Source organism: Drosophila miranda, chromosome 3, assembly GCF_003369915.1.
Source record: "Drosophila miranda strain MSH22 chromosome 3, D.miranda_PacBio2.1, whole genome shotgun sequence".
Classification (NCBI taxonomy): Eukaryota; Metazoa; Arthropoda; class Insecta; order Diptera; family Drosophilidae; genus Drosophila; species Drosophila miranda.
In genome coordinates, this window is record NC_046676.1 from 7,150,530 (window position 1) to 7,171,733 (window position 21,204).

Here is a 21,204-nt window from a genome sequence, read left to right on the forward strand (position 1 = left end):
TTTCCAGCACTGATCGCCCAGCTGTTTTTCGCCTGCGGCCTGATTTTGAGCATTGTTTTTTTTATTCATTAAAATTTTAGGAATGTCGGATCATCAAAGCAGAGGTCAGGACTTCAGCCTGGAGGCAGACTCCGAGCTGCGTTTTGAAATAGAGCAGAAGGACGCCAAAGTGTTGGTTACAGTAGGTAAGCGCACGCCAAGCAATGGAATGCCAGTAACTCTTCCTGCGTCCATCACAGCTAGTCAATGGATTTGCGGAGCTCTTTGGCACCGAGTTGGTTAAGAAAAAGAAATATGAGTTTGGGATGGGGGCCAAGGTGGCGATCTTCACATACCAAGGATGCGTTCTTCATGTCACTGGCAAAATGGACGTTTGCTACATATCCAAGGAGACTCCGATGGTCCAGTACGTCAATTGTCACGCGGCACTTGAACAGTTTCGCACGGAGGCCGAGGAGAAGGATAGAAGTGGTCCGGTGGCCATGGTGGTGGGACCCACGGACGTCGGCAAGAGCACGCTCTGCCGGATTCTCCTGAACTATGCAGTCAGGGTCGGGCGCCGGCCTCTCTACGCGGACCTCGATGTGGGCCAGGGAGCAATCGCCATATCCGGCAATGTGGCCACCACATTCATCGAAAGGCCAGCCAGTGTCGAGGAAGGTTTTCCCAAGACCGCCCCGCTCGTCTACCACTTCGGACACAAGTCACCCAGCGGCAACAGTGTCCTCTACAACGCAGTGGTCTCCAAGATGGCCGAGGTCACGCTGCAGTCGCTCAACGGAAACAAGCGCAGTGAGTAGATGCCGTACGTGTGGATCTGTAAGCATTCTGTAAGCCACCTTTCAGCAAAGAGCTCCGGCATCATAGTCAACACCTGCGGCTGGGTCAAGGGCCATGGGTATGCGCATTTGCTTCATGCAGCCAGGGCCTATGGTGCTTGCGCCATTTTCGTATTGGATCAGGAGCGACTGTACAACGAACTGTTGCGGGATGTGCCCTCAAGCGTTCATGTGGTCCTGTTGCCCAAGAGTGGCGGTGTTGTGGAGCGCAGCAAGGAGCTGAGACACGAGTGCCGGGATCAGCGCATCAAGGAATACTTCTATGGCAATGCCCGTGCACCCTTCTATCCGTTTTCCTTTGAGGTGAAATTCCAGGAGCTGCGATTGTACAAAATTGGCGCCCCTTCGCTGCCAGACTCCTGCATGCCCATCGGCATGAAGGCCGAGGACAACAAGACAAAAGTGGTGGCTGTAACGCCAACCCCGGCACTGATCCATCACGTGTTGGCCCTGTCTTTTGCAGAGTCCGTGGACGATGATGTGATTGGCAAGAATATTGCAGGCTTCTGTTGCGTGTAAGTATATAGAAAACACCACGAATGGGATATTTATGATAAAGCTTATATTTGAAATTTCCAGTACCGACGTGGATATGGAAAGGCAAGCTGTTATGCTCCTCTCGCCGCAACCACGACCGCTGCCGCCGAACGCTCTGCTGCTGTGGTCGGAGCTGCAATTCATGGACAACCATACCTAGCATTAGGTTAATTTTTATTTAATTTGGGGTTTATTAAGCACTACATTCAAATTAGATCGATGGAGCCAACTAGTGATTGGCTTTGAATTCAATAACAAGTAAAATTCATTTTTAAGTATTTACAACACCGTATGTGTGTCTGATATTTTCCGCAGAAAATATACGGTAGCAATGGAATAGAAAAATAAAAGGAATAACGGTACAAACACAAATATACACAGCCAATCTTCTGTTCATACACTGAGAATAAAGGATGAAAACTTAATTCAACATTGCCGTATCCGTTTTTTTAAAGAAATTGTGGCCGATCCTCTCTCATGAATAGTCAGATTATTTGTCGGAAACAGTAGAATAGTAGTTGAGAGACTGCGTGTCAGAATAATCAACTGAATCTCGTCGTTTCAGCTCTTAAATATTTATGACACTCCAGTGGATTTACAACAGCACTTTTGGGAGTATGATAAAATTAATGTTTCTGTTTTCTTTTTTCTTTTGATTTTCTTCTCTCTGGGAAACCAATGGGATCTTACCCAAAAAATATTCGTCTTGCTTGTTTAGTTTGAATCAATCTTCGACATCGTTCGCATCCAAAAATGTCGTGGAGTATATTTTTGATACTCCTGCAAATAAATTCATTTAGTGCTCAAAAGTTGTTGGAAAACATCAGAGAGGATTACTGTGAAATATACTGTAAAGGTGCATGCACTAACAGTTCCAGTGATAGAACGTGCCGTTGAATTTAGACCATGGACACTTGACAATCGAGTGGATTAATGCCGACTGCAAAGAGAGGAATATCGTCGCCATTTCTAAGGACACTAATGTCATGCTAAACAAGTTAAGTGTGGGAGTTTCTAAGAACTCCACACTTCGTCCTGGAGTGTACTATCTCAGAGATCTCGGTGTACAGAAAGTGTCGATATACAATTTATTTAGTAAATATTTTGAAATATATGAGAACAATCTAAGTTATTTAAATGGATCAAAGTATCTAACGATTGCTTTCGACAGGTTTACATATTTTATTAATGACTACATTCACATGAGCCTGAATCATCTAGAAGGCATTGCAATTTTTTATTGGGGACCATACGAATATTCCATACTCTGGATGAACAGGACAATTTTTGCAGGAAAAACAAATTTAAAATTTCTGAAATTTAATGGTATAGATATTAAAAACCTCACTGCAAGAGTATTCAACAATTTGAAAAACTTACAGACATTAAATTTTACCAGGACCAATGTAGAGGATCTCTCTTTCCTAAGGTTCGTAAAAGGTTTTAAAAAAACACCACTTGATTCAACTAGTCCTTATTTGGCGGCCCTTAACCTACGAGTGATTTGGTATTTTTCTGTTTTAGATCTGACACTCTTCAAAAGAGCTTGCTGAATGTTGTTCTGGAAGTCAATCAAAAGGTGGATATTCTAATCCTTCCATTATATTCTAATCCTTATAATGGTGTAGCAGGACGTAAGTCGTGGACAACTTGGATTTGTCCAGGAAACGACTTTCCAGAGAAGAACCCTATTTGCAAATCAATCCCTCGATAAACACCTGCACGTGTTGCAGCCTGGGAAAACGGCAGACCAGCTTAAAGGTCGCCTTTCAGTGGAGGTATCTTACGTCAAAGAAGAGAACAGTTGTACGATGCTCTTTCCGCATTAGTGTTTCTCTTATTTTACTCGAGAACAGCTTTTGTCATTATGTTGTATATATGGATGGTAAGCCTCGCTCGAAATCGATTTGTTAGTCGTTATTTTAAACAAACTCCCCCTTATACCCACCCAACACACAATCAAATAAAGTAGATTTTATTAAAAACGAGGGGGAACGTTGTGAGTTGCTGCGGAGACCGCAACTCTACATTTATACCCGATACTTAGTCAGTATGGCTCTCCTTAGGCAGACGCCGCTAATATTAAACGACACGACAAAGAGAGAGACAGAAAATCAGTCTGAGCTTGTCGTCGGGCGCTGCGTGGCCACTGCAAATTGATTTCTTGCTTTTGGCTACAAAAATGATCCGATCTGATCCAGATTCAGCAATCTGATAGATATGGTCATTATCTATGATTCTGCGTTTTTAGTTTTCTCGAATATGCAATATTGTGGATGCAACAGATTTTCGTTCTTTGTGGGGGCGGAAGGGGGTGGGGCGATATTCTGAGATATACGTTTTATAGTGAGATCTAACAGAAGTGCGGATACCAAATTTGGTTACTCTAGCCTTAATAGTCTCTGAGATTTGAGGATGCCCCAGATTTTCGTCCTTTGCGGGGGCGGAAGGGGGTGTGGCGAAATTTGGACACGAAACGGTCAAGGTCCGATATCACAGGAGTGTGGATACCAAATTTGGTTGCTCTGGCTCTCGCTACCAACAACACCCCCAAAAACAATATCCTTAATAGAAGGCACCAGGTCATATTTAATAGACTGAGACTGGGCCACACCAAGCTGACCAACGCCCACTACATTGACAAAACATTGCCCAACACATGTCCATTGTGCCACAACGCGAACATAGACTTACGACACACACTATACACCTGTCCCTCACTCTCACCACAAGGGTCCCTATCATTCAATAACAACGACCCCATGCAACTTATCGCAAACCCCACCAACTCAAATTCCAAAAAATATCCTCAAATTCCTACAAACCGCAAATATCCTCCACAATATATAACCGAGCATACTGTAAATAAATACTCATCCCAACATCTTTGTATATATGTATAAAATCTGACCCAATTACCCTAGAGCTTAAGGCCTCAGTAGCTATAGCTCCAACTTCTGTTAATATTTAGTTTTAACTAGCTATTAGCATTATTTAATAATAATAATAATAATAAAACAATTCTTTGGTTTTGCAAGAGCTTAGCATATTTAGCATGTGATTAGTTATATCGACAATGGCTGCATAGGAATGCCATTAGCGCCATATCGCGCACCTCCAGCGTCACTCGACCACGATGCAGAGTGAGCAGATAGGCGTCTTGGAGTCTTTGGGTAGTGTACATTTCCGCTGCCGTCTGCAAGGCCTCCATGGCGCCCTGGGTAACCCTAAAGGCCGAAGATAAGCCGGTTAAATTCACGATTATTTCACGCACCAGGCGAGAGAACGGCAGGCGGGGTATCAGCAATTTGGGCGTCGCCTGCAGACGTTGAATCTCTTGTTGCATCAGGGCGACACGGCTGATGGGTCTGGTCTGTTTCCGGCGGAGCGCTACAGCTCTAGGGGCCTGTTGTGTCTGTGGATTCGCTCTTGGTCGCTGCGGCTGTGGGGCATTTAAAGAACGGAGACTGCGATTTGAAGTGTTGAGTTCCAGAGCTTGATTGTCTTCCTGAGAGGACGACTCCTGCCTCTGTCCGGCGCGACGGTCTGCTGGTTCTGGTGGCCGATTCTCTTCCCCAGACGTCTCCTCATTCTGCCGTCGACGGGCAGCAGAAACGTCCTTGCGCACCGTTGAGGTGCGTGGACTGTTAGAGTTTTGGAGATTGAGACGACTTGTGGTAAATTCCAAGCCGTAGTCGGTAGCATTTTCATCATCGGGCGATTGGAATGAGGGGCTGGCATCCCCAGAGTCCAAGTCCCTCTGTGTTGCCTTTGGAGGATTTCCACCACGCTGACCGCCACTGTTTTTTTTCGGTGGTCGCATAATAGCTGTCAAAGTTCGATGTAAATTTGCGTACACAATAAATTGCCTCGCAACAATACGCGTCGTTTAAAGTGTTTCCCGCCTTTTTCTGCAAGTGTGACCGTATTTGAAATACATTAAAATACATAGCCCTCACGCCATTTCCAGCACTGATCGCCCAGCTGTTTTTCGCCTGCGGCCTGATTTTGAGCATTGTTTTTTTTATTCATTAAAATTTTAGGAATGTCGGATCATCAAAGCAGAGGTCAGGACTTCAGCCTGGAGGCAGACTCCGAGCTGCGTTTTGAAATAGAGCAGAAGGACGCCAAAGTGTTGGTTACAGAAGGTAAGCGCACGCCAAGCAATGGAATGCCAGTAACTCTTCCTGCGTCCATCACAGCTAGTCAATGGATTTGCGGAGCTCTTTGGCACCGAGTTGGTTAAGAAAAAGAAATATGAGTTTGGGATGGGGGCCAAGGTGGCGATCTTCACATACCAAGGATGCGTTCTTCATGTCACTGGCAAAATGGACGTTTGCTACATATCCAAGGAGACTCCGATGGTCCAGTACGTCAATTGTCACGCGGCACTTGAACAGTTTCGCACGGAGGCCGAGGAGAAGGATAGAAGTGGTCCGGTGGCCATGGTGGTGGGACCCACGGACGTCGGCAAGAGCACGCTCTGCCGGATTCTCCTGAACTATGCAGTCAGGGTCGGGCGCCGGCCTCTCTACGCGGACCTCGATGTGGGCCAGGGAGCAATCGCCATATCCGGCAATGTGGCCACCACATTCATCGAAAGGCCAGCCAGTGTCGAGGAAGGTTTTCCCAAGACCGCCCCGCTCGTCTACCACTTCGGACACAAGTCACCCAGCGGCAACAGTGTCCTCTACAACGCAGTGGTCTCCAAGATGGCCGAGGTCACGCTGCAGTCGCTCAACGGAAACAAGCGCAGTGAGTAGATGCCGTACGTGTGGATCTGTAAGCATTCTGTAAGCCACCTTTCAGCAAAGAGCTCCGGCATCATAGTCAACACCTGCGGCTGGGTCAAGGGCCATGGGTATGCGCATTTGCTTCATGCAGCCAGGGCCTATGGTGCTTGCGCCATTTTCGTATTGGATCAGGAGCGACTGTACAACGAACTGTTGCGGGATGTGCCCTCAAGCGTTCATGTGGTCCTGTTGCCCAAGAGTGGCGGTGTTGTGGAGCGCAGCAAGGAGCTGAGACACGAGTGCCGGGATCAGCGCATCAAGGAATACTTCTATGGCAATGCCCGTGCACCCTTCTATCCGTTTTCCTTTGAGGTGAAATTCCAGGAGCTGCGATTGTACAAAATTGGCGCCCCTCCGCTGCCAGACTCCTGCATGCCCATCGGCATGAAGGCCGAGGACAACAAGACAAAAGTGGTGGCTGTAACGCCAACCCCGGCACTGATCCATCACGTGTTGGCCCTGTCTTTTGCAGAGTCCGTGGACGATGATGTGATTGGCAAGAATATTGCAGGCTTCTGTTGCGTGTAAGTATATAGAAAACACCACGAATGGGATATTTATGATAAAGCTTATATTTGAAATTTCCAGTACCGACGTGGATATGGAAAGGCAAGCTGTTATGCTCCTCTCGCCGCAACCACGACCGCTGCCGCCGAACGCTCTGCTGCTGTGGTCGGAGCTGCAATTCATGGACAACCATACCTAGCATTAGGTTAATTTTTATTTAATTTGGGGTTTATTAAGCACTACATTCAAATTAGATCGATGGAGCCAACTAGTGATTGGCTTTGAATTCAATAACAAGTAAAATTCATTTTTAAGTATTTACAACACCGTATGTGTGTCTGATATTTTCCGCAGAAAATATACGGTAGCAATGGAATAGAAAAATAAAAGGAATAACGGTACAAACACAAATATACACAGCCAATCTTCTGTTCATACACTGAGAATAAAGGATGAAAACTTAATTCAACATTGCCGTATCCGTTTTTTTAAAGAAATTGTGGCCGATCCTCTCTCATGAATAGTCAGATTATTTGTCGGAAACAGTAGAATAGTAGTTGAGAGACTGCGTGTCAGAATAATCAACTGAATCTCGTCGTTTCAGCTCTTAAATATTTATGACACTCCAGTGGATTTACAACAGCACTTTTGGGAGTATGATAAAATTAATGTTTCTGTTTTCTTTTTTCTTTTGATTTTCTTCTCTCTGGGAAACCAATGGGATCTTACCCAAAAAATATTCGTCTTGCTTGTTTAGTTTGAATCAATCTTCGACATCGTTCGCATCCAAAAATGTCGTGGAGTATATTTTTGATACTCCTGCAAATAAATTCATTTAGTGCTCAAAAGTTGTTGGAAAACATCAGAGAGGATTACTGTGAAATATACTGTAAAGGTGCATGCACTAACAGTTCCAGTGATAGAACGTGCCGTTGAATTTAGACCATGGACACTTGACAATCGAGTGGATTAATGCCGACTGCAAAGAGAGGAATATCGTCGCCATTTCTAAGGACACTAATGTCATGCTAAACAAGTTAAGTGTGGGAGTTTCTAAGAACTCCACACTTCGTCCTGGAGTGTACTATCTCAGAGATCTCGGTGTACAGAAAGTGTCGATATACAATTTATTTAGTAAATATTTTGAAATATATGAGAACAATCTAAGTTATTTAAATGGATCAAAGTATCTAACGATTGCTTTCGACAGGTTTACATATTTTATTAATGACTACATTCACATGAGCCTGAATCATCTAGAAGGCATTGCAATTTTTTATTGGGGACCATACGAATATTCCATACTCTGGATGAACAGGACAATTTTTGCAGGAAAAACAAATTTAAAATTTCTGAAATTTAATGGTATAGATATTAAAAACCTCACTGCAAGAGTATTCAACAATTTGAAAAACTTACAGACATTAAATTTTACCAGGACCAATGTAGAGGATCTCTCTTTCCTAAGGTTCGTAAAAGGTTTTAAAAAAACACCACTTGATTCAACTAGTCCTTATTTGGCGGCCCTTAACCTACGAGTGATTTGGTATTTTTCTGTTTTAGATCTGACACTCTTCAAAAGAGCTTGCTGAATGTTGTTCTGGAAGTCAATCAAAAGGTGGATATTCTAATCCTTCCATTATATTCTAATCCTTATAATGGTGTAGCAGGACGTAAGTCGTGGACAACTTGGATTTGTCCAGGAAACGACTTTCCAGAGAAGAACCCTATTTGCAAATCAATCCCTCGATAAACACCTGCACGTGTTGCAGCCTGGGAAAACGGCAGACCAGCTTAAAGGTCGCCTTTCAGTGGAGGTATCTTACGTCAAAGAAGAGAACAGTTGTACGATGCTCTTTCCGCATTAGTGTTTCTAAGCCTCGCTCGAAATCGATTTGTTAGTCGTTATTTTAAACAAACTCCCCCTTATACCCACCCAATACACAATCAAATAAAGTAGATTTTATTAAAAACGAGGGGAACGTTGTGAGTTGCTGCGGAGACCGCAACTCTACATTTATACCCGATACTTAGTCAGTATGGCTCTCCTTAGGCAGACGCCGCTAATATTAAACGACACGACAAAGAGAGAGACAGAAAATCAGTCTGAGCTTGTCGTCGGGCGCTGCGTGGCCACTGCAAATTGATTTCTTGCTTTTGGCTACAAAAATGATCCGATCTGATCCAGATTCAGAAATCTGATAGATATGGTCATTATCTATGATTCTGCGTTTTTAGTTTTCTCGAATATGCAATATTGTGGATGCAACAGATTTTCGTCCTTTGTGGGGGCGGAAGGGGGTGTGGCGAAATTCTGAGATATACGTTTTATAGTGAGATCTAACAGAAGTGCGGATACCAAATTTGGTTACTCTAGCCTTAATAGTCTCTGAGATTTGAGGATGCCCCAGATTTTCGTCCTTTGCGGGGCGGAAGGGGGTGTGGCGAAATTTGGACACGAAACGGTCAAGGTCCGATATCACAGGAGTGTGGATACCAAATTTGGTTGCTCTGGCTCTCGCTACCAACAACACCCCCAAAAACAATATCCTTAATAGAAGGCACCAGGTCATATTTAATAGACTGAGACTGGGCCACACCAAGCTGACCAACGCCCACTACATTGACAAAACATTGCCCAACACATGTCCATTGTGCCACAACGCGAACATAGACTTACGACACACACTATACACCTGTCCCTCACTCTCACCACAAGGGTCCCTATCATTCAATAACAACGACCCCATGCAACTTATCGCAAACCCCACCAACTCAAATTCCAAAAAATATCCTCAAATTCCTACAAACCGCAAATATCCTCCACAATATATAACCGAGCATACTGTAAATAAATACTCATCCCAACATCTTTGTATATATGTATAAAATCTGACCCAATTACCCTAGAGCTTAAGGCCTCAGTAGCTATAGCTCCAACTTCTGTTAATATTTAGTTTTAACTAGCTATTAGCATTATTTAATAATAATAATAATAATAAAACAATTCTTTGGTTTTGCAAGAGCTTAGCATATTTAGCATGTGATTAGTTATATCGACAATGGCTGCATAGGAATGCCATTAGCGCCATATCGCGCACCTCCAGCGTCACTCGACCACGATGCAGAGTGAGCAGATAGGCGTCTTGGAGTCTTTGGGTAGTGTACATTTCCGCTGCCGTCTGCAAGGCCTCCATGGCGCCCTGGGTAACCCTAAAGGCCGAAGATAAGCCGGTTAAATTCACGATTATTTCACGCACCAGGCGAGAGAACGGCAGGCGGGGTATCAGCAATTTGGGCGTCGCCTGCAGACGTTGAATCTCTTGTTGCATCAGGGCGACACGGCTGATGGGTCTGGTCTGTTTCCGGCGGAGCGCTACAGCTCTAGGGGCCTGTTGTGTCTGTGGATTCGCTCTTGGTCGCTGCGGCTGTGGGGCATTTAAAGAACGGAGACTGCGATTTGAAGTGTTGAGTTCCAGAGCTTGATTGTCTTCCTGAGAGGACGACTCCTGCCTCTGTCCGGCGCGACGGTCTGCTGGTTCTGGTGGCCGATTCTCTTCCCCAGACGTCTCCTCATTCTGCCGTCGACGGGCAGCAGAAACGTCCTTGCGCACCGTTGAGGTGCGTGGACTGTTAGAGTTTTGGAGATTGAGACGACTTGTGGTAAATTCCAAGCCGTAGTCGGTAGCATTTTCATCATCGGGCGATTGGAATGAGGGGCTGGCATCCCCAGAGTCCAAGTCCCTCTGTGTTGCCTTTGGAGGATTTCCACCACGCTGACCGCCACTGTTTTTTTTCGGTGGTCGCATAATAGCTGTCAAAGTTCGATGTAAATTTGCGTACACAATAAATTGCCTCGCAACAATACGCGTCGTTTAAAGTGTTTCCCGCCTTTTTCTGCAAGTGTGACCGTATTTGAAATACATTAAAATACATAGCCCTCACGCCATTTCCAGCACTGATCGCCCAGCTGTTTTTCGCCTGCGGCCTGATTTTGAGCATTGTTTTTTTTATTCATTAAAATTTTAGGAATGTCGGATCATCAAAGCAGAGGTCAGGACTTCAGCCTGGAGGCAGACTCCGAGCTGCGTTTTGAAATAGAGCAGAAGGACGCCAAAGTGTTGGTTACAGAAGGTAAGCGCACGCCAAGCAATGGAATGCCAGTAACTCTTCCTGCGTCCATCACAGCTAGTCAATGGATTTGCGGAGCTCTTTGGCACCGAGTTGGTTAAGAAAAAGAAATATGAGTTTGGGATGGGGGCCAAGGTGGCGATCTTCACATACCAAGGATGCGTTCTTCATGTCACTGGCAAAATAGACGTTTGCTACATATCCAAGGAGACTCCGATGGTCCAGTACGTCAATTGTCACGCGGCACTTGAACAGTTTCGCACGGAGGCCGAGGAGAAGGATAGAAGTGGTCCGGTGGCCATGGTGGTGGGACCCACGGACGTCGGCAAGAGCACGCTCTGCCGGATTCTCCTGAACTATGCAGTCAGGGTCGGGCGCCGGCCTCTCTACGCGGACCTCGATGTGGGCCAGGGAGCAATCGCCATATCCGGCAATGTGGCCACCACATTCATCGAAAGGCCAGCCAGTGTCGAGGAAGGTTTTCCCAAGACCGCCCCGCTCGTCTACCGCTTCGGACACAAGTCACCCAGCGGCAACAGTGTCCTCTACAACGCAGTGGTCTCCAAGATGGCCGAGGTCACGCTGCAGTCGCTCAACGGAAACAAGCGCAGTGAGTAGATGCCGTACGTGTGGATCTGTAAGCATTCTGTAAGCCACCTTTCAGCAAAGAGCTCCGGCATCATAGTCAACACCTGCGGCTGGGTCAAGGGCCATGGGTATGCGCATTTGCTTCATGCAGCCAGGGCCTATGGTGCTTGCGCCATTTTCGTATTGGATCAGGAGCGACTGTACAACGAACTGTTGCGGGATGTGCCCTCAAGCGTTCATGTGGTCCTGTTGCCCAAGAGTGGCGGTGTTGTGGAGCGCAGCAAGGAGCTGAGACACGAGTGCCGGGATCAGCGCATCAAGGAATACTTCTATGGCAATGCCCGTGCACCCTTCTATCCGTTTTCCTTTGAGGTGAAATTCCAGGAGCTGCGATTGTACAAAATTGGCGCCCCTCCGCTGCCAGACTCCTGCATGCCCATCGGCATGAAGGCCGAGGACAACAAGACAAAAGTGGTGGCTGTAACGCCAACCCCGGCACTGATCCATCACGTGTTGGCCCTGTCTTTTGCAGAGTCCGTGGACGATGATGTGATTGGCAAGAATATTGCAGGCTTCTGTTGCGTGTAAGTATATAGAAAACACCACGAATGGGATATTTATGATAAAGCTTATATTTGAAATTTCCAGTACCGACGTGGATATGGAAAGGCAAGCTGTTATGCTCCTCTCGCCGCAACCACGACCGCTGCCGCCGAACGCTCTGCTGCTGTGGTCGGAGCTGCAATTCATGGACAACCATACCTAGCATTAGGTTAATTTTTATTTAATTTGGGGTTTATTAAGCACTACATTCAAATTAGATCGATGGAGCCAACTAGTGATTGGCTTTGAATTCAATAACAAGTAAAATTCATTATTAAGTATTTACAACACCGTATGTGTGTCTGATATTTTCCGCAGAAAATATACGGTAGCAATGGAATAGAAAAATAAAAGGAATAACGGTACAAACACAAATATACACAGCCAATCTTCTGTTCATACACTGAGAATAAAGGATGAAAACTTAATTCAACATTGCCGTATCCGTTTTTTTAAAGAAATTGTGGCCGATCCTCTCTCATGAATAGTCAGATTATTTGTCGGAAACAGTAGAATAGTAGTTGAGAGACTGCGTGTCAGAATAATCAACTGAATCTCGTCGTTTCAGCTCTTAAATATTTATGACACTCCAGTGGATTTACAACAGCACTTTTGGGAGTATGATAAAATTAATGTTTCTGTTTTCTTTTTTCTTTTGATTTTCTTCTCTCTGGGAAACCAATGGGATCTTACCCAAAAAATATTCGTCTTGCTTGTTTAGTTTGAATCAATCTTCGACATCGTTCCCATCCAAAAATGTCGTGGAGTATATTTTTGATACTCCAGCAAATAAATTCATTTAGTGCTCAAAAGTTGTTGGAAAACATCAGAGAGGATTACTGTGAAATATACTATAAAGGTGCATGCACTAACAGTTCCAGTGATAGAACGTGCCGTTGAATTTAGACCATGGACACTTGACAATCGAGTGGATTAATGCCGACTGCAAAGAGAGGAATATCGTCGCCATTTCTAAGGACACTAATGTCATGCTAAACAAGTTAAGTGTGGGAGTTTCTAAGAACTCCACACTTCGTCCTGGAGTGTACTATCTCAGAGATCTCGGTGTACAGAAAGTGTCGATATACAATTTATTTAGTAAATATTTTGAAATATATGAGAACAATCTAAGTTATTTAAATGGATCAAAGTATCTAACGATTGCTTTCGACAGGTTTACATATTTTATTAATGACTACATTCACATGAGCCTGAATCATCTAGAAGGCATTGCAATTTTTTATTGGGGACCATACGAATATTCCATACTCTGGATGAACAGGACAATTTTTGCAGGAAAAACAAATTTAAAATTTCTGAAATTTAATGGTATAGATATTAAAAACCTCACTGCAAGAGTATTCAACAATTTGAAAAACTTACAGACATTAAATTTTACCAGGACCAATGTAGAGGATCTCTCTTTCCTAAGGTTCGTAAAAGGTTTTAAAAAAACACCACTTGATTCAACTAGTCCTTATTTGGCGGCCCTTAACCTACGAGTGATTTGGTATTTTTCTGTTTTAGATCTGACACTCTTCAAAAGAGCTTGCTGAATGTTGTTCTGGAAGTCAATCAAAAGGTGGATATTCTAATCCTTCCATTATATTCTAATCCTTATAATGGTGTAGCAGGACGTAAGTCGTGGACAACTTGGATTTGTCCAGGAAACGACTTTCCAGAGAAGAACCCTATTTGCAAATCAATCCCTCGATAAACACCTGCACGTGTTGCAGCCTGGGAAAACGGCAGACCAGCTTAAAGGTCGCCTTTCAGTGGAGGTATCTTACGTCAAAGAAGAGAACAGTTGTACGATGCTCTTTCCGCATTAGTGTTTCTAAGCCTCGCTCGAAATCGATTTGTTAGTCGTTATTTTAAACAAACTCCCCCTTATACCCACCCAATACACAATCAAATAAAGTAGATTTTATTAAAAACGAGGGGGAACGTTGTGAGTTGCTGCGGAGACCGCAACTCTACATTTATACCCGATACTTAGTCAGTATGGCTCTCCTTAGGCAGACGCCGCTAATATTAAACGACACGACAAAGAGAGAGACAGAAAATCAGTCTGAGCTTGTCGTCGGGCGCTGCGTGGCCACTGCAAATTGATTTCTTGCTTTTGGCTACAAAAATGATCCGATCTGATCCAGATTCAGAAATCTGATAGATATGGTCATTATCTATGATTCTGCGTTTTTAGTTTTCTCGAATATGCAATATTGTGGATGCAACAGATTTTCGTTCTTTGTGGGGGCGGAAGGGGGTGGGGCGAAATTCTGAGATAAACGTTTTATAGTGAGATCTAACAGAAGTGCGGATACCAAATTTGGTTACTCTAGCCTTAATAGTCTCTGAGATTTGAGGATGCCCCAGATTTTCGTCCTTTGCGGGGGCGGAAGGGGGTGTGGCGAAATTTGGACACGAAACGGTCAAGGTCCGATATCACAGGAGTGTGGATACCAAATTTGGTTGCTCTGGCTCTTATAGGTTCTGAGATCCTTGAACTCATATTTTGCGATTGGCAAAACCGACCATGAAACCTGTGTGTTAGAGAGAGACAGAGCGAGAAAGAATGAAATTGTTTTCTTGATTCTGGCTATAATAATTATACGATCTGGTTGAGATTTTACACTCTAGAACATATAGTCATTTTCTACGATTCTTCGTTTTTGGTTTTATCGTATCTTTAAAAATGTGGATGCCACAGATTTTCGTTCTTTGTGGGGGCGGAAGTGGGCGGGGCGAAGTTTTGAAATATTTTTGTAGCAGTGACATATCACAGAAGTCTGGATCCAAAACATCGTTGCTCTAGATCTTATAGTCTTTGAGCACTAGGCGCTGAAGGGGACGGACGGACGGACGGACGGACGGACGGACGGACGGACAGACGGACAGACAGACAGGGCTCAATCGACTCGGCTATTGATGCTGATCAAGAATATATATACTTTATGGGGTCGGAAACGATTCCTTCTGGACGTTACACACATCCACTTTTACCACAAGTCTAATATACCCCAATACTCATTTTGAGTATCGGGTATAAAAAAAAACAGTTGAAAAATGAATGGTGGTGCCCAAGCAGAGTGACCGCTTATGGTATCTTTAATACTTTTCGGTATTTTTGAGGTCAAAATTAAGCCGACGGTATATATACGGTATATCGGTATATAATGGTATATTTGATCAATTTAATCTATTAAATTTAATTTTCAAAAGTTTATTTAAGAAAAAACGGTATAGAAACTTCCTTACGCAAGTTTTATTTTTGCTCTCTCAAATCCTTGTCGCTCCTTCACTTTCAAACATTGTTATATTGGCCCGCTCAATGAGGGCCTAATTGAGAAGTTTTGGCTCTCTCGCTCTCTTAAAATCGGTTATGGCTATCTTTTTCGCTCTCTCTGAATCGGGTATGAATCTTCTATACTTCTAAATGATGTACTTTAATTGTTGTACTTGGATCGACATATACATAGATAGACAATATAGATAGACATATAGCGAACTTTTATTAAAATTGGTATTATTAAGTTTTTTTTAATATTTTTTTGAAATTTACCACATATAATATATCAATATAATCTTATTTTTTCATGTGGTTGGGTGCCCTTTTCCACAGGTTCAAATATATCGCACGTTAACGGAAACGGTTTTGGTAACTGAAACGGGTTCGAAACGGAAGTGACGCGATTTTTGCTTTGGGCCATTCCATGCTCGAAAGTTCTAAATTATTAAATTAACGAAATAGGGTATACAAAGGCCTATGCACGCATCATGTCTTCAAGTACCAGCAACAAATACCATGACTAAAAACTAACCTATCTTGCAGAAAATGTATTCATAAAAATTACGTGGGCAAAACTTTTAGTTTTAGTTAGCCAGAATTATTCAACGGAACATCAAAATTGAGCAATATCCTTTTCGACTATCCTTTTTCCATTTTTTTTTTTTACCTATTTCGCTAAACCCTTTTTTGTTTGGCCTATTTCGCTAAAACCTTTTTTTAGACAAGATCCAATACAAACAAGTATTTAGAATATGTCTGTCAAGTAGAAAATAGATTCACTAATCGGATAAAATTATGTGGGCACGGTATATTTTTATAGTGAGAAGGTATATTTTGGTATATTTCTAATGGTACTATCGATATATCCGAAATCATATCATATCGATAGAAATAATAAATCAACAAACGCAGTCGAAAAATGAACACGGTGGTGCGCAAGGTGTAAAATCGTGAAAAGTAAATAAAATATTTACAAAATAAAGTACCAACAAAATGGCTACTCGCGGACCAAATCGCGCACGCTAAACAAGCCGATGTAGGCACAAGTGTTGAATTAAAACATTTTGATAGAGAATTACCTGAGCTGTTGTGCGTGTCCGCCTTGTGGGAAATGTGCAGCGGCGTGCAAGTTGGTGTGTTTTGTGTTTTTAAATGTACATGAAATGGTTCTAAAAACATAACAAGAGCGCGGTGATTCGACGCTTGCACACACACAAACAACATTCCACATGATTCGAGCATCTAAATTTATGGCCTGCTTGAAAGATGTTTTGTTGTGTGCCCGTGCCCCCGAACCAAACCGTTGCGTTGCGTTGCTTTATTTTCTAGCGGGTCCGTCTGTCCGTTGTTTTGATTTTTGTGAAATTTTCCATTGCGAGGAAATGCAGTGCTTTGGGGGTTGCAATCTGCTGCATTTGCCGGCTTGTTGCGTCAAAGAGGAAAAGGGAATTTATTACTAGTGCAATGCTTATCATTAACAATGTTTCAATTTAGCAACCAGAACACACACCTACACAGTTGCACAATTGCTTATCGCTCAGATACTCTACGACAACAACAATTTGTCCAAAGCACTGACCCACACAAACACAAAAACCTCAAGAACAACGCGATCACACTGCGCAACAAAACCATAGAAATAAAATCTTTGAGATCGCAAAAATACAAATAAATAAATACTACATAAAGGTTTCCATGTAAACAAATCGGAAATAGAAACTTTACCGCGTGCAAAAGCGTTGCAGCAGGTTTTGCTGCACAGTGTAATTAATACCCCGACTGAAGTTTTTTTGATGTGTCTGGGTCTGGTCTTAAATTTTTCCCTCTTGTTCTTGCTCTCTCTCTCTTGCAGTACTTTTGTGTGCTATAGATAATGATTATTAGTGCCTAACAAAACCCGTGGAGACGATCGGTTCGTTTCGCTTATTTCTACTCCAAATGTCTTGGAATTTCTGAGATTGTGTCCATAAGAAAATGGCCCGCGAGCCATTCAGAAAGCATACTCAAATCGAACCTCAACTGTGCCAACTTACAATCAAATATACAACGAAAGCGGCAAGATGTGCAAGTGCTAGTTTCTATGGAGGTGGATGGAGTCCACCCTTTGTGATCTTTGTGCTGATGTGCTTCGGCGTCTCCGATTCTTGGCAGTATAAAAATGGTATGTCTACTTCTACATTCTATAATTATTGATGGCATTGTTTAAATTCGGAACGAGTGTGAGGGAGGCAAATGCATGAACATAGAGCACCACAAGTTCATTAACACACACAGGGAAAAATAACCAAAGCAGGAGTAAAGTGACAAATTTACATCCTGCCATCCCTTTCGCACCCCTCAAAGCGAGCGCGCTTCGTTTACCTTTGTATGTGTGTTCTTTGTGTGTGTGGTTTCAACTGCACTTTTATGCTTCCTCCTTCCACCCTCTCGCCGCTTTATACTTTGCCTTAAGCTCTCATTTTTCTTGTCAAAGCCCTTTGGCTGACAATTTCTGTGCGCGGGAAGCCTTTATGAATAAACAACAAGAACAACTACTTATTTAGCCTGTAGTACGCACTCAACTTGATTGCACTGGGCATAATTTAGTGCCTCCCGTACTATCTAAGCCAAGCCCCTGCCTGCCACTTTTACGAGCAGATGCGACAGACGCTAATGAGCTGCAAAAAGAGGCATAGTAATAATTTAGTAGTTATAATAGTATACTCGTAGTACAAGTATACTCCCGGGTAATTGCCGAGTCTGCTTCTGATTCTGCTCTGCTCCTGCTCCTGTACATTTCAAATTCACAAAGCATTGACCCAAGCACACAAATTTGGGGGGCCTTTGCCGGGCACAGCGTCGATGTCTATAATAAGGCTGGCCACAAAGCGACTTTGTCAAGTGGGGCGGCGGGGCAATAGCAGAAGGAGAAGCAGGAGGAACGAAAAAGTTGCCTCATTCCCGTTGCTAAAGTTAATATGGAAATGGTAAATGGACAAAGGCACGAGTATCGTTAAGCTCTGAGAGTGGGCGGTGAAGTGTTTGGTTGAAAGATAAGCCCGGGGTCCTCCGGACTGGAGTTGTCGGAGTCCGAAGTCCGGAGTGCTCCAACATGCATTGGGGCGCCAGCAAAGCAAGTGCCTGGCTCCCGACCGCGCTCCAAGCAACGTGCAATACAAAAAACTGTCGACGGGCATAGCAGTCGAGAGTGAGATGGAATGTGGAGGAAGGAGATCGGGAGGCAGAGAGCTGCTGCTGCTGCTTCCGAAAAAAGCGCATCAAATATGTACACAAGCCAGCACCCAAAAAAAGAGCTCTGTATTCTCATCTCTCTCTCTTTGCTCTTCCCTCTCTGGCTCTTAGGATGTGTGTGTGTGTGTGTTTGCGATTTACTTTCTTTAACACTTTGACGCGCGCACAAAGTGTTTTTGCCTACGATGATTCCAGTGCCGCACCCTTCCCCCTAGGCCTTTGCCTTTGCCTTTTTTGCAGCAACTGACGTTTTTGCTGCTGGTGTTCCGCGCGCGTGTGTGTGTGTGTGTGTGTGTGGCTCAGTGGGCTTGTATGGTGAGTGGGAGAGATTCGGTCGGTCCTTCGCTCGTTTTCGCCATTTGCTTTTGCTTCTATTTACTACGCCGTAGTACGCGCCCGTTCAGCAAGTAGTTTAGTAAAAGGGGCGCACTTCAAAGCAGGAGGAAAAACGCCTTTGACGGATTTTCCAACCCATCTCCCACTGCCCTGGGGACCGAGCGTTTCACTGTTGTTGACATTGATTTTGATTTCATTCAAGTGTGGGAGAACAGTTCCACTTTTGAGCCGCCAGAACACACCACGACACACTCGCAAACACACACACAACGAACATTGACATTCATCTCATCCTCTTCTTTGAAAATGGGGTAAAAATGAAATCTTAAATTTCTTCGTTCATATGTAATACAGCAAAAATATCATAAAATAGAATGTAGATTTCAGTAGCAGGAGCAACTTTTGGTAACTATCAAAAGGCTTCAACACATTCCAATCTAAACTATTTATTGATTTAGGCCCCAAACTGGGCAAAGCAAATGCCCATGCCCCAAACGCAACGCAAACACAATTTCGCTCTAACTAACCTAATCATTCTGTGGCCCAGATGGATTCCGTAAGCCAAATCCTGCCCGGCATTGCACCATGGTGCCCCACAGCACAGATGTACCGAGTATCACTTTGCAATTTAAACAATAATGTTGTGTTGCATGGGGCATCGGCATCGGCATTCATGTATGTTTGTGTGTGTGGGTGGGTGTGGGTGTGGGTATGGGTGTGTGTTTGCATGCCACCGCATGTATTCGGTTTCAATGCAGCATCCTCCGCATCATGCACATCGATACCGCATTCTGATGTGTGTATTGTGTATGAGGCCGTGTTGTTGGCCTAGCCACTGACCTCTACGCATTCGACAGACGATGTGCGTGTGTGTGTTTTTTTTTTTTTTTTTTTTTCCATGGATACGCCACGGCGGGTGAGAATCTCTAAGAGACGCGACCGGCCCGTACCAGTCAACGAACTGGACTACCCCTTCGGGGCTTCCCAGCTAAACTCACCACCACGCACAGCTGCACACCTCATTCCCCGCGGGATCACCGCAAAGTATTACTTCGCGGGATGGGTTGCCTACGTTAGGCACTCTCCTCTACGCGTCGCTCCCTTTCGCATCTTCTCAGATCGCTCTGGATGGCTATTAGGGTGTTGCTAACGCGCTGCCAGTTCTCGTCGGACTCCGTCATGAACGCCATTAGCTCCTCTGGTCGTGGGAAATACTCTGCACTTGAGCGGTACCTCGTGCAGTGGTAGATCACATGCTCCGGATCCTCGCTCTCATTCGAACACTCAGGACACTCGGGAGTATCCTCGTGTTTGAACCTATGTAGATACTTCCTGTATCCTCCGTGACCCGTCAGGAATTGGGTGAGGTGGTAGTTCATCTCTCCGTTTCTCCGCCCTATCCATGACTCAATGTCCGGGATTAGTCTATGGGTCCACCGTCCATTTGTGGCCGTGTCCCATCTTGCCTGCCATTTTTCTATCGACGCCCGCCTTTCCGACGCACGGATGGTCTCTAGCGATGCATTAGTTCGCATCCCTGCGCGCGCTTCATATACATGCGTCATCTCGAGCGCTAGTATATCCACCGGTATCATGGCCGCGAGGACCAGGGCTGCGTTATCCGACACCGTCCTATATCCAGACACTACTCGAAGAGCGCAGAGCCGATATGGCACTGACATCTTTCTTCTTAGACTCATGTTGCCGGATAGGGTTGAAGACCACACCGGCGCAGCGTACAGTAGGATCGAGGCCACTACTCTCGCCAGGAGTATGCGACGACCTGCCTTGGGTCCACCAATATTGGGGAGCATCCTTGCGAGTGCTGCCTGCATCCGGGAGGCTTTTTGACTCACGTACTCGATGTGGGCCCGGTAGTTCAATCGGTTATCCAGCATCACGCCTAGGTACCGGATTGACTCCTGCGACTTAATAGTCGCATTACCCACGCGAAACGTCGCGTACTCCACCTTCTTCCGACTCGTGATGAGTACAGCCTCCGTTTTGTGGCCAGCCAGGTCCAATCCCGCGTTTTCCATCCAGTTGGATACGATCCGGATTGCCTCGTTGGCCGTCGCCTCGACATCTCGGAGCTCTTTGGCTACCACGACCAGGGCGAGATCGTCAGCGAAACCGACAAGCGTGCATCCCTGCGGGAGCTGGAGTCTCAGGACGTCGTCGTACATTATGTTCCACAGTAGAGGTCCTAAGACTGATCCCTGTGGAACTCCGGCTGTCACCCTGTAGAGCTTTGGTCCCTCCTCCGTCTCGTACCTCAGTACCCTACCCGACAGGTAGCTGGCTATTATCCGAAGCAGGTAGGTGGGAACTCCAATTCTCCCGAGCGCCT

At 44.6% G+C, this 21,204-nt stretch overlaps 6 protein-coding genes and 4 long non-coding RNA genes across 15 annotated transcripts in view; 7 read left to right on the plus strand and 3 right to left on the minus strand.

Moving 5' to 3' along the window:
• Positions 1–22: 22 nt before the first annotated feature.
• LOC108159472 (protein CLP1 homolog) lies at positions 23–1,748 on the plus strand. Its single transcript, XM_017292795.2, has 4 exons — positions 23–181; positions 240–792; positions 847–1,354; positions 1,419–1,748. The coding sequence occupies exons 1-4, from the start codon at positions 83–85 to the stop codon at positions 1,534–1,536; spliced, it is 1,278 nt and encodes a 425-aa protein (XP_017148284.2). The 5' UTR covers positions 23–82; the 3' UTR covers positions 1,537–1,748.
• Positions 1,749–2,382: 634 nt separating this feature from the next.
• On the plus strand, positions 2,383–2,980 carry LOC117187815. Its single transcript, XR_004472369.1, has 3 exons — positions 2,383–2,471; positions 2,548–2,805; positions 2,901–2,980. It is a non-coding gene; the product is annotated as an uncharacterized LOC117187815 (long non-coding RNA).
• Positions 2,981–4,342: 1,362 nt separating this feature from the next.
• LOC117188102 (histone H3-like centromeric protein cid) lies at positions 4,343–5,300 on the minus strand. Its single transcript, XM_033391441.1, has one exon. It carries the CDS (start codon positions 5,197–5,199, stop codon positions 4,438–4,440), a length of 762 nt encoding a protein of 253 aa, XP_033247332.1. The 5' UTR covers positions 5,200–5,300; the 3' UTR covers positions 4,343–4,437.
• A 60-nt stretch (positions 5,301–5,360) lies between these two features.
• Positions 5,361–7,087, plus strand: LOC117188101 (protein CLP1 homolog). Of its 2 annotated transcripts, none has more exons than XM_033391439.1 (4): positions 5,361–5,520; positions 5,579–6,131; positions 6,186–6,693; positions 6,758–7,087. In XM_033391439.1, exons 1-4 carry the CDS (start codon positions 5,422–5,424, stop codon positions 6,873–6,875), a joined length of 1,278 nt encoding a protein of 425 aa, XP_033247330.1. In that variant the 5' UTR covers positions 5,361–5,421; the 3' UTR covers positions 6,876–7,087. The 2 variants fall into 2 exon arrangements, with proteins under 2 accessions (XP_033247330.1, XP_033247331.1); XM_033391440.1 differs by having other exon boundaries at positions 5,432–5,524.
• A 634-nt stretch (positions 7,088–7,721) lies between these two features.
• LOC117188103 lies at positions 7,722–8,319 on the plus strand. The gene is made up of 3 exons (XR_004472465.1): positions 7,722–7,810; positions 7,887–8,144; positions 8,240–8,319. It is a non-coding gene; the product is annotated as an uncharacterized LOC117188103 (long non-coding RNA).
• A 1,309-nt stretch (positions 8,320–9,628) lies between these two features.
• Positions 9,629–10,586, minus strand: LOC117188107 (histone H3-like centromeric protein cid). The gene has a single exon (XM_033391446.1). It carries the CDS (start codon positions 10,483–10,485, stop codon positions 9,724–9,726), a length of 762 nt encoding a protein of 253 aa, XP_033247337.1. The 5' UTR covers positions 10,486–10,586; the 3' UTR covers positions 9,629–9,723.
• A 59-nt stretch (positions 10,587–10,645) lies between these two features.
• Positions 10,646–12,410, plus strand: LOC117188106 (protein CLP1 homolog). Of its 2 annotated transcripts, none has more exons than XM_033391444.1 (4): positions 10,646–10,806; positions 10,865–11,417; positions 11,472–11,979; positions 12,044–12,410. In XM_033391444.1, the coding sequence occupies exons 1-4, from the start codon at positions 10,708–10,710 to the stop codon at positions 12,159–12,161; spliced, it is 1,278 nt and encodes a 425-aa protein (XP_033247335.1). In that variant the 5' UTR covers positions 10,646–10,707; the 3' UTR covers positions 12,162–12,410. The 2 variants fall into 2 exon arrangements, with proteins under 2 accessions (XP_033247335.1, XP_033247336.1); XM_033391445.1 differs by having other exon boundaries at positions 10,718–10,810.
• LOC117188108 lies at positions 12,275–13,551 on the minus strand. Its single transcript, XR_004472467.1, has 2 exons — positions 13,382–13,551; positions 12,275–13,314 (listed from the first exon to the last, which is right to left on the minus strand). It is a non-coding gene; the product is annotated as an uncharacterized LOC117188108 (long non-coding RNA).
• On the plus strand, positions 13,008–13,605 carry LOC117188109. The gene is made up of 3 exons (XR_004472468.1): positions 13,008–13,096; positions 13,173–13,430; positions 13,526–13,605. It is a non-coding gene; the product is annotated as an uncharacterized LOC117188109 (long non-coding RNA).
• A 2,553-nt stretch (positions 13,606–16,158) lies between these two features.
• Positions 16,159–21,204, plus strand: part of LOC108159684 (low-density lipoprotein receptor-related protein 6) — a 30,316-nt gene continuing 25,270 nt past the window's right edge. For 2 of the 4 annotated variants that reach the window (XM_017293179.2, XM_017293183.2), the window contains exons 1-2: positions 16,187–16,420; positions 17,140–17,448. In XM_017293179.2, coding sequence (XP_017148668.1) covers positions 17,262–17,448 — 187 coding nt within the window. In that variant the 5' untranslated portion in view covers positions 16,187–16,420; positions 17,140–17,261. Of the gene's footprint in view, positions 16,421–17,139; positions 17,449–21,204 lie in introns of all 4 variants that reach the window. The other 2 variants (XM_017293180.2, XM_017293181.2) reach the window with 2 other exon arrangements.